General features: G+C 43.2%; 1 protein-coding gene across 2 annotated transcripts; it reads right to left on the minus strand.

Annotated features, from left to right (window-relative positions):
• Nucleotides 1–8,496: 8,496 nt before the first annotated feature.
• On the minus strand, nt 8,497–12,180 carry LOC310928592 (non-histone chromosomal protein HMG-14A-like). Of its 2 annotated transcripts, none has more exons than XM_083891204.1 (6): nt 12,055–12,180; nt 11,060–11,086; nt 10,900–10,929; nt 9,792–9,836; nt 9,551–9,670; nt 8,497–9,408 (listed from the first exon to the last, which is right to left on the minus strand). In XM_083891204.1, the coding sequence occupies exons 1-6, from the start codon at nt 12,067–12,069 to the stop codon at nt 9,361–9,363; spliced, it is 285 nt and encodes a 94-aa protein (XP_083747330.1). In that variant the 5' UTR covers nt 12,070–12,180; the 3' UTR covers nt 8,497–9,360. The 2 variants fall into 2 exon arrangements, with proteins under 2 accessions (XP_083747330.1, XP_083747329.1); XM_083891203.1 differs by having other exon boundaries at nt 9,792–9,839.
• Nucleotides 12,181–12,504: the final 324 nt, after the last annotated feature.

Consider the following 12,504-nt stretch of genomic DNA (forward strand, 5'->3'; position numbering starts at 1 on the left):
TTCAGTTGTTGACCCCTGTTACTGCTGCCTGTTTTGATGTCTTCTTTAATGTAGTCCTTTGTTGTAGTTTGTTCGTGTACATTTTGTAATAAAAATTAAAAAATAAAATAAAGGGAAAACTCAACAAACCTTGACATGGAAGAGAAATTGAAATTTTTTCAAAGCCTTATTTTTTTTCTACTTTTCTCCACCACAGTCTCATCCACCCACCACCACCACCACCCATTCCGCTTCCCAAAAATGACCCGCTGCACGACTTACGTATCCTCCCCATGATTACCCTCTCCAATGATCCACTTAAGTGTGACTGCCAAATCACGATGGTGCCCCCGAGAGCGACCCAAAGCTGAGAAATGCTGTCAGTGTGTGCCTCTTATCGCAAATCACCTGTCCTTCAGATGTGGACCAGGATGACGCACAGTCTACGCAAGACAGGCGGCTCAACAATGTGTAAATGTGAGGAGAATTATGGTCTGTGAGGTGTGAGACTGTGAGGGGAGATGGGAGAGGAGGAGGGGCCAGAGAATGTGTGTTTGTGTAGGTCTGTAGGTGTGTGTGCACTTCAGATGGGAATATATGTGCAGAGGTAGTATCAGGTGGTTCCCCTCTCCACCTAATAATTGAGGAGACCAACAGTATAATGAAACAATGGAGCTCCCTCCTTACTCCCTTGTCGCCTCCCTCCTCTCCTCCTCCTTTTTTCACACCACTGATAGGTAATGGGCACACAGGGAGGTGGGTTGTCTCTGTGCAGGAGGGGGCCTTGTGTGATGGCAAGTAGTGGAATGGTCACACACGCCATTATTTACGCACAGTAAAGGCTTGCACTCGTGTGCAAAAGGTTGCAAGCATGTGTCTGTGGGAGAGAAAGAGCATGTGATCTAATACGGTCTGTATCAGTGTCTCACAGACCTCTGAGCCACTCTTGTCCACTTGGGGTTTCCATAGAGACAGAGACAGGCAGCACTGTGGGCGCAGAGAGCATGACGGAAGACAGGGAAGACCCACACACCAAATGAGGGGGAGAGAGATGAAAACAATAAGGAACAGAGGCGGGTGAAATGAGAAAAGAGAAACAGAGCGATGGATGGATGCAAAAATATAGCTGAGGGGAAGACAGAGAGGACACAGAGCGGTGGTGGAGTCGGTGATGGTGGGGGTAATAGATAAAACGAGATGAGAAGAGAAGGAGCAGGGGAGTTGATGGGGAGAGCGTGGGAGGTTGTCAGGCCCTCAGTCACAAGGGAGTCACTGTGAGGTGGCTGCAGTGACGGCAGCAGTGATGTCAGAGCAGACAGACAGACAGACACACACACACACACACACACACACACACACACACACACACACACACACACACACACACACACACACACACACACGTGCAGTGATACACTGTACATGTACACAGCTGCATGCACATTCATTTTCCTAATGGTCTGCCCACCCACCCAGTCTCAACAAACAAACAAACCCACTGAGACAAAAAGAGGACATCACCCACACATCTGTCTCATGCTCTGACCAATACATCTGTAAACTGACTGTCATCATCCTGCAGGTTTTTACAGGTTTATTGATCAGCCGTTTTATGTGAACATGTTTTCATATCCCAGAGTGAATAATAATAATAATAATAATAGTGCATTATATTTAAGGCGCCTTTCAAGACACTCAAGGTCGCCGTACAACAACAAAATAAAAATAACAAAAGGTAAGAGCAACGGGTCGAGTTAACGGACAAGCTTAACGGACACACCATGTTGCTCAAGTGTGGTTTGCAGTTATTGTGGCTGCCACACACTTCATTTGATATCTTCTGCAACTTTCTACTTATTACCAGCCCTATTATATGAGAGTTGTGCGCACAACTGACGGTATAAAGTGTCATATTATTCATTGAAATAAACCAGGGGTGACACTGGCAGACATAAAATGAATACAAAATTTTATCACTTGTGAGGCTTTTATAATACACAGAAGAATCAGTCTGTTTCTGTGACTGATGAACTCCAGGCAATAAAATGTATGGTTAGTATATTTCACCATTCATGATTTTTCATTCATAAACACTCTCCTCCTCCCCTCTCCTTAACCTGCACCACCCACGTCCTCTACCTTTCTGCTCACCCCCCACAACCCCCACCCCCACCCACTGTGTTCATCCCACCCACCTGCTTCCTTGACTGCTATGACTCAGTCCTCTTCCAACGGAGGGTACAAGAGGATAAAAAACCTTGATGAAAAACTGCCAAGAAAACCATTTTACTCATAGAAATAGAGCAATTGGCAGAGGCAAGTGAACACACACACACACACACACACACACACACACACACACACACACACACACACACACACACACACACACACACACACACACACACACACACACACACACACTGCCTCTACAGTGAAAGTGATACACTCTTACTTTGTCTGCTAATTCATCCTTAAAACATTAGGTAAGCAGCAAGGAGGGTTTCAAAATAGTTTTTAATTTCTCTAGATAGAAGCCAATGTCGTCACGACTCTGTGACATGGATGAATGAGTTCTTAAAGACCAACCTGCCAAATGCATCCCATACATGGAGCCTGAATCATAAAACCTTGAGAAACCTGTCATCGTTCGTATGACTTTGCTATTCCACTTACAACCTGGGTCCATTCATGCTAAACTTAGGCTCAATTTGCACATATTTATTTTAAGTCTCTTAAATATTTCTAAATAGTACACTAATGCAGTGTGACATTTGAGATGAGTTTGGAAAAATGCGTCAGTCACCAAGACCTTACTTGATTATTAATGCAGCATAATTGATCATTGATGTTTGCAATGGGACAAAAGCACAACCTTACATAACAGGTGATCAATCAGGTGAACAGAGAGGCAATATTTACTGAAGACAGAGGCAACACAGCTGTCCATGCATCTCATATTTACTGTAACATCACGCGTCACCCAATGAACCGAATAAAGCACCCCTGATTCGAGAAAGTATGTATTTTCAGCTGAAAGTCACACAACTGCGTATTTAAGGTCACGATAAAAAGGAAGTCATAAATAAAATAAAATTGTAAAGATGCTCAGATCAGAATAAAGGTGTGTTGTCAGGAGCAGTGCTGCTTCAATCATTTAAAACACTGATGGTGTTTTGAATCATTTAAAACTTTCCTAGTTAGTAGTCAGGCCAAAATGAGTGATCACAAAGGAAAACCATTGATCAGATGAGGTGACCAAGAGCAAAGTGGTCACTGACACACATTTAATACCACTTTACATTAAATAAAGGACCAAACGTAACATTAAAATGACATACCTAAAGTCAAAACATAACCCTTTTATGTACACACAAAAACACACGAAAACCCAACAACATTATCATTGTCCTGAATATAAATATATAATACTTTGCCATGTTCTAAGTATAATAACACTAGCAGACAATAATCCCCCTCAAACAAAAATCAAGATTAAACACACTTACTGCCACTTTTTCTTTGCATCACGTTCTGAGTATGTTGGACTTTGTGATCAGTTATGAGCCATGAGTGTCCCAGATTCATTCTCATTCATTCTTCTTGCCATCTGTCATTAAATGTGCATTTACCCATCTCTCAAATTTACATCAATTTACAATCTTGAGTATTCTTCTTCTTGATCTCTGTCTTTAATGTTGTGTAGCTAACTATTGTTTACAGGCGCATACTGCCACCTACTGTACCGGAGTGTGTAACCAGGATTTAAATATTCCATGATGCTTTCAGACACAATCTAACCCTATTTGTAGTGGTTTAAGAACTTTTCAAGGCCTTAAATTATAAACATTTTATTTGAGACCTTTTAAGACTTTTTAAGCACCAGTGACCATTCTGTATTGAGTTTATAATGAGATTCTCAGCTGTGAGGGCACTGAAGCTCGGGCCAGTGAAGCTAACCAGGAAGTAAAAAGACACTGACTATCCGCCAGGGGCAGACTAATAATACCACCAGTAAACATTTTCCTGAGAACTTCAACCACCAGTTGCTGGTCTTCGGCAATAAAACATAATGTACATTTTGTAAATGATGCTTCCATTGTAATTGTCCAATAGGAGCCTGGTTGCAGGTGACATCCGTGAACTACTGTTAGCAAAACACCAACATGGCACCAGCGAAATCGTGCATCTCAAGGCTTCAAAGGGGGAGTTCAGAATGTTATGGGTGACATCATGACTGGGTGCCACAATGACTTGAGGGAAAAATAAGTGCAGATATATAAATAGAAAACCTTTATGCATGCTATAACATCCTCAGAAATGACCGCAAAGTCAAGAACAATAATAAAAAGAATTGTAATAATCTGAAGGAAAACAATAGGTTCCTCGCACTTCATGTTCTTGGGTCCTAATTACAGGTAATATTTCAATATTGTTTGTGGAATGATTTCAGTTTATTTTCTACATTTTCTCTTTGACATTCTGGATTATTGACTGATGGACAAACAAAAATGGGTTCAAGGTTAAATATACAACCCAATGATGGGGACACAGGACTTTCTGAAGACACAGTATGATTTCTAATGCAGGACTTTATTTGTGACTACTGGTGCTATTTTTTACATGTATGCTTTTTTGGGGGGGGTAAAATTAGATTTTGTCTGTGTGTGCTGATGTTTATGCCTGTGATCCGTAGCTCTGCTGCTGTTTGCAGTCAAGCATGTATTAGCATGGGACTGGAATAGGAGGGGAGCGTCTCTTTCCCTCTCTCTCTCTCTCTCTCTCTCTCTCTGTGTGTGTGTGTGTGTGTGTACACTGATTGACGTCACAGACGCCCACTCATTTCCATGTTGTCTGCGTGTGTGAAGAGAATAGATGTGCATCCACTCCCCCCCCCTACCCACCACCCTGCACACTTCCTCTCCTCTCTTTGTCCCCCCCCCCCTCCACACACACACACACACACACCTCCTGCTACTTTCTCTTCATCCCCTTCTCACCCTGCCACTTCCCATTCACTGGCCCATCTCAGCCCCATAGAGTGCATTGGGCCAGGCAGACAAACAAGACAGCCAAACACAAACAGTTTTAGACATCCAGACAGCAGCATCCTCCCTGAGTAGCATGCTCCACAACCTTGCCACTAAACATCTGTTCATCTCAGGCATCACTGAGGTCCAGTCTGGAGGGATGACACTTGGACTCTCACACACACACACAATGTGAATGAGCACCTGTTGGCAACTTGTGCGTATGTTGTTGTGTGTGCATTACATGTGAATGAGGTTGTGGCATTCTTTCCACAACAACTACTCATCCCACATTCACAGTATCCCTGGTGACGCCAGGACATCATTTTAATACCATCCTCCCCCAATAAAAGGTCATCCTCATCCTTTACACAGAACATTTTCTCTTCCCCCTCTTTGTACTACATACACCAACAAACACGGGATGTTGTGGGTGCGTGCAAACACGCACAACGCTCCCTCACAAACACAAACACTCGTTCACCCCGCCTGAGTGCGAGACCTTGACCAGGATGATGTGGATGGTAGACGTGAATGGATGAGTGCAGGGAGGGGACGGGGATGGAAATGCGTGGGAGGACAGAATAGGATATGCGCATGTTTAAAAGGAGAAAATGGGCTATTTTAGTCAACATATCATAACCCATCAGAGAGATGAGGGCGAACACTGGGGTTTGTGCATGGCTGGGGCACAACTCCCATGTGATTACTCAGACTAGACAGTGAAATGAGGCAGACGAGGATGAGCAGAAGAGAAGCAGGCAGACTGGCAGATGGTCAGACAGACAGTTAAGCATGAAGGCAAACATTCAGTTCAGGCAGACCAAGCAGTAAACACACACAGACCAAACGTGCATTATTATTGGAGTAATTAGCTCCGTGGTGTCACAGTTCCTTGGTTTGTTTGTCTACATCTCAGTTTCATAGCCATCTGAGAGTCAAACAGCTGATCACAGGAGACAGGATGAATGAACGGATCAGTGGAAGTATAAGAGCTGAGGAGAATCACAGGGGTCACATGAGATGAAAGAAGGTGGCTCACAAAACTTTGAATCTTCTGCCAAATCAATAATGTGTTTTCTTTACTTTGCCTCACATCACTGCGCTCAGTCAATAAATCTCACTCAGCAGATGCTCGGTTCACAGTCCGAGGCTCAGAATTTGCTCTTAATTGAATTGATGGGAAACAGATAAAGGGAGGTCAATGTATCAAAGAAAATGATGATGAAAGGGGGTTTAAAGAAAGGATGATGTGGCGAAAAGTCTGGAAGGATATATACTGTACCTTTGATGTGTTTTTTCATGATCTGCTTCAGTCAGTGATTCATATTTGCCTCAGTGCAACACCATTAAATACACCAGCATAAAGTAAGTGTGAGATTGAACAAAGTTGCTCATGGAGCTGCTGTCCTGTTAGCAGGGATGAAACACACATGGCAATACTGCCATCTAGTGGCGAGGTAGTGTAATAACGCTATGCAACAAAATATCGACAAAATGGAGCCCGGTGCTCGGCCATGACAATAACAGGTCAGAGAAGCCGCAACTGCTGCACAAAATAGCGGAAGAAAGTCCAAGGGAACATGGCGTCTCCGTATTATGGAAAATGGAGGCAGTGATTCACAGTTGAAGTGACAGTAAGAGCTGCTGCTGCCGCTCAGTGTGAGGCAGAGTCATCTCCTGCAGCCAAAGCAAACAGTGTGGAGCGCTTTGCACACGAGATCACAGGTCTTTATGACTATATTATAGTCATTCAGGGTCATTTGACTTAGTTCATGCCCAGCAAAGTCAGACTGGAGCTTGAAGGAATCAAAGCAAATGTGCATATGCACAGAGTCAGAGCTGGAGGCAAGTGCTCACACTAAAAGCTTTTGAAAGCCTCTTCATTCTGTGTAGTTGACTATCTACAGTATGTGCATTTTCTCATGTCTGCTCCTGTCATGAACTGATGCGAGCTGCTGTGTGTAGGAATGGAACACAGGTCTATAAGGCCATGTTTAATTGTAGCCAACAAAAAAGCATCAGTGAATGCCTTGGTTTGGTTGTGAGTAGAACATCCTGTACTTGGTTTTTAGGGAGGAATCATCCTTTAAGAATGATAAAGGAAAGAGCAAATGTCTTCCACACTTTTACAAATCAGGGATTTGTGGACTAGAGTTGAGCTGTGACCCCTCGCCAACCTGACCTCTCTCTGTAACTGCAACAACACATCTGTGGGATAAACCACTCTGCTTCAAAGATGCAGATCCACGTTCCTCAGCTGACTTTAGTTTGGAGGAAACATCCACTGTGTACATAAGTCCGTAAGTCCATAAGAATGAACGGCCTTGTGTCCTCGCAGGAACCTCAGCTGAGATGTTTGTGCAGCGGGGTTTCATGCAGTCACAGCGGTAGATAATGGATGGATGGATGAATGATAGGTCTGTCCTTATGCAAATGGACACGTGGTCAACAGTAGCAACAGCATTTAAACTTGTCTCAGAGCACATTTGCAAACTGTAGTGAACATTTAAATATTCACTTTAAGATATTACATGGTTTTATTTACTTACACATTTGGAAAAAATTCCCAGGACTTATTTTTATGAAGAGAATTTCAGAACATACGAGGGGGACCAGAGGTTTCCAAATTCTATCGTTTTAGAGTGCTGAGTAAAGCTGACATGACAGCATGGATGGAGTGGGAGTTGTTCAGTCTTCCTGGAGTGTTTTAAATGCTCATTTCCCTCTTTCTTATGGACAACACTCAAAGGCACACTGTCATAAAAAAAACAAGACCATGAGACAGAAGCAATGGGAACTCACTGCACATTTTAGGGATCTCTGCTTCTGTCATGAATGGGTGACACTGGATGCCTTTATTTGGTCGTGAGTATAACGTCCTGTCCTTGATCGTTATAGGGAGGAATCATCCTGCTAGAATGATGAGGGAAAGAGCAAAAGTCACTTTTTACACTTTTTTTATGAGGGAATTATGGATCAGTGTCATGCGGTGACCTCCCTCTGCAACTGTAGCCAGTTCCTCAGGTGACTTTATTTTGGAGGAAACATCCAGTGTGTACTTAGAAAATAAAAAGTCCACTGGATGAACAGCCTCTGTTGAAAAGCTGGGCAGCATTCTAAACTGAGATGCTTTAACAAACAGCAAAATGACTCCACATAGGAGTTTCATGCAGTCACAGCATCAGTGTTTATCCTGTTGCTTGTTGTTTTATTTCCATACAATAGAATGTGATCATGTAGGTGCGATTATGTCTCCTACAAATGAACATGTGGTTAATAATAGAAACTGCATTTAAACTTGTCTCGTGCACGTTTACAGATTGTGATGGTGCTGGACGTTCAAGTCACTCTCTCTGTCTCGGTTGATGTTGTTTATTTTTTGATACATTTGGAAACGACTCGGAAGCCAAACTTCCACCGCCATGCATCGAATGTCCCTTGAAGAAACAAAGTCGAGACCGTGATTCGAGGAAAATTCCCAGGACTTCTTTTTATTAAGAGAATTTCAGAACATAAGAGAGGGACCAGACACCTGCATTTGTCAGAGAAGGTTTCCAAATTCAATCGTTTTAAAAAAACCAGAGTGTTTAGAAAAGCTGACATGACAGCACGGATGGAGCGGGAGCTGTTTTACACGCAGGGTCGTCTAGGAGACGGGTCGGAGGATATCGCTGTTCCCGGAATGTTTCACATGTTCGTCTTCCTCTTTCTTATGGACAACACTCTTCAACACGCTTTTTTTTTTCTTTTAAAAGCACAATGTCAATGAAACAAAAAAACAAACAAAAAAAACAAGACCGTGAGACAGAAGCAAAGGGGAACTCACTGCACATTTAGAGGTCTAAAAGAATCACCCACAATAACATGGCTAAATCGTTAATTAAACATGGATAAAGGCTGTACTGTAGGCGGGGAGGGTGGTCTAATCTGTGGCGGAAGAAGAGGAGAGGAGCGGGGCAGAATATCAGGGGACGGCGAAAAAAACACAGGAATACACAACTCACAACATAGCCAATCCGGCAGGGACACACTTTCTACACCAAACAAGCCTTCAACAATCATGAAATGCCATTTAAAAAAGATTTTAGTGTGTTCATCTTGCTTGCAGACACTTGATATGACCACTGCAAATCTGCAAGGCGCTCCATATTCAGCTTCGCTTTTTGTGCTAAAAATCTGTACGGATACTTATAAAATCATTGATAAAAATATTCCTCTGTTAACAATACGCCTTGGAGGGAAACCATGTGAGAGACGTGGGGGGTGGGGGGTGGCTGGTTGGCTGAAGGGGGGTTTTGGGAGGTCGGGGTGGGGGAGGGTTGTAGAGGAGAAAGCTTGGGCAGTGGTGCTACTCGGACTTGGCCTCCTCCTTGGCCTCCTCGGGGGCTGCTTCCACCTGTGGGACAGAGACAACAAGCGTTCAAACTTTGCACAGTGAACACGCACAGGTCTATAATTAATGTGTCTATGTTTACGTCTATGAAGAACGTGAATGTGTACATCAGTGTCTAACAGCGATGACTTTATCGTCCGCTCACCTCGTTGGTCTTGGCCTCTCCATTCTCAGAGTGGTTTTCCTCGTTTGCCTCTGCCTCGGCATTCTCCTTTGCCTTCTTGGTCTTCTTGTCCTCCTTCTTGTCGTTCACAGCCTTTTCTTTCTGCAGTGACAACAGGACAGGCGGTCAGCAGGCTGAGTATATGCTCACACAGTTCACTCGTTACCATCGTTTTCAATGTCAGTTCTGGCAGAATTGGGGTGGGGGTTCTGGTGTCTCCTACCTTTGCCGCCTTCTTGACCTTTGGTTCCGGCTTGGGTGGGGCCGGCTTCTGCCAAAAAGAGGAAAAGAAATGAAGAAGAACAACACTGAAGTCATTTACTGCTAATTTGGTGTGTGTTGTATTGTTCTGAAGACAGAGGAGGACTTTGGCTCTCGTAAGACACCATTTATGTATAACAAAATCTAAATATTGTATAATTAAGACGTTGTTAAAGGCTTTATAAAATGAATTACTGCCCTTTAAATCACTTCATTAAGGAATTAAGACTATGGTAAGGCACTAAATGAATTCTGAGAACTAATGTAACACAAGCTATTAGTACTGAATTAATAACAAGCGAATATGTGTTCACGTTTTCTAAGGCTGATTACGTCTTTTTTTTTTAACAGTCATTTAGGGCTGAAGGATTTTGAATAAATATCTAATTGTGAAATTGCGATGTGATTCGCGATATCAGAGGGAATGGTAATTTTTACTTCATTATTCTCATTTTTATTCGGAAAACACAATTAAAATGTTTACTGTGTGATATAAGTGTAGATCTGTGAGAAACAAACATGTTCTCTTCACTCTGTATAATAAGACGTGTATAGATCAAGACATGAATTCATCTAAAATGATGTTTTGACACAGTGTGGCTTTAACAAATATTGTACCTTGTGCGATTTGAAAATTGCAGTAGGCAGTATTGTGATTTCTGTAAAATTTCGATTAATTGTTCAGCCCTACTGTTATTATTATCTAATAATCGGTTTTATATCTGAAATGTATTTAAATGTATTGTGGTGATTGATCTGGAGTATTACACTTAATCTAAATCACTATCTAATGAACAACAGAAATAACTCCACAAACACGTATTCTAAAGTTTTGGTAGTGTAACAATGACGTGTTTTGTTGTTTTGTGTCTGCAGAAGTCAAACAGAACAATGTTTAAGAAAAGAAAACACATTTCTGTTGTTGTTTTTGTGTTTTCCAAGGCAACATTAGCTGTGATCTAATCAGCTACACGAGTGTGATGACGTCTGAGGATTACACTGTGTTTTACATGTTAATGAAGTGCATCTGCTGATGTTAAAGAGGTTAGTGATACTGCATGTCCGCTTACCGCTGATAACCGAGCTGATCTCCTCTGGGGCTGAAACAGAACAAAGACGTTCATCAAAGGGCTTTTATTTGGACTGAGATTAAGAAAATACACATTGAAGACCCACACGCTGGTTTAATGTCACATTTAGGGCGTGTTTCTCACTGTGTCACACTCTTACCTCCTCCTTTTCTCCTGCGTCTGCTCCCTGTGCAGAAAAAAACAAAAGGGACAAGTTAGGACAGAAATAAAGTAATTTCTGATGTTATTAAGAGTTTATTTGGTGTTTATCGTAACACGAGCAGCTGCTAAATGCTTCGGGTGCATAGTACGGATAATTACAGAGCTGGTGAAAAAACTTTTCAGTTTGACATGAAAATAAAATTTTATTCCACAAACAGCTGGATTTGATGGACTGGAGGCTGTGGATGTTTAGGCAAAGCCTGGTTTCAGGCTTGGACTGTGAGAGCTGAGCCATGCGGGCACCTGGAGCCATGTTTGGAGGGCCCAAGCCCTGCTTTCCCCTTTCACTCCCCCATCTCTTTCTCTCATTCAATGCATGAGGCTCAGATTTGAAAGCTGGCGCGGGAGTCTTTGAGAAGGGGGAGGGACCTGTTGGGGCTACCGCGCGCCACCCGGCGGCAGCTCCCCGTAATTGCAGCCATTTGGGACCACGAACAAAGAGAGAAAATATATAATTTTACCAAAACGCGACGGCAAATGTTTGTTTTTGTGGTCAAAATGCAAAGTAAAGACACCAGGGTATTTTCTGGCTCCACTTTGGGCCGGTTTGGTGGCGGAGCGACGATAAGCGACGCGTTTGTTCTCGGCAGGGTCGGCGACGAAGGCGGACAAGAGCTGCAAAGCATGGCTGCTGCTGGTTGTGCTTTAACTGCATGGAGACCGAGAGGGAGACTTCTGACTCCCTAAAGGACAGCGGCTCGCACACAGAAAAACGCGATTTAAAGGCCGCGTCGGTGCAGGAAAATAATGCTTCCAACACAGAAAAAATGTATATTATATTTACAAAATAAGCAAAAATTACCAGCGTCAAATAACGGCTACAGATTGCGTTATAATTAAGTAATGTCTCAGAGGGATGTCTTCACAATCGTTTGCATGGCATTGAGAGCCGTTACCCGCCTTAAAGAAAATTGTAACGTGCAGGATACGTACCTTTCTCTTGGGCATGTTGATCTCCTGGAGGTTTTTCTTACAAATACAACTAGAAAGTGTTTTTCTGAGTGGCTTCAGTGCATGTGAAGACGAGTGTCTCCCTTATGCTCGGCAGTGTAGTAAACACACTGGAACAGAGAGGCGAGTGGTTGAATGGGGGGAGGGGTGCGGCTAAAGCCGTGATTGATGGGCGGCTCCGCCAATCAGGTGACGCCATTCAGGGCTGCAGAACACTTGGAATTTTGGAGCCGGTGATGTTCTCTCTGCTCTCTCTGCAAGAATGGCTTCTTCTTCCCGAGCAGAGACGAGACGAGGACGCACTGTCTTCGCATGTGTGCTCATTTACAGTTTTGACTTGGAAAGAGAGGAGAGAGAGGGAGGGGAAACCTGTGCGAACCGTTACGCACAGGCCCCGGGGCCGGCAGCGGGCTCACATGCCCCGGTTTAAAG

This window comes from Microchirus variegatus (genome assembly GCF_963457635.1).
Source record: "Microchirus variegatus genome assembly, chromosome: 6".
Classification (NCBI taxonomy): domain Eukaryota; kingdom Metazoa; phylum Chordata; class Actinopteri; order Pleuronectiformes; family Soleidae; genus Microchirus; species Microchirus variegatus.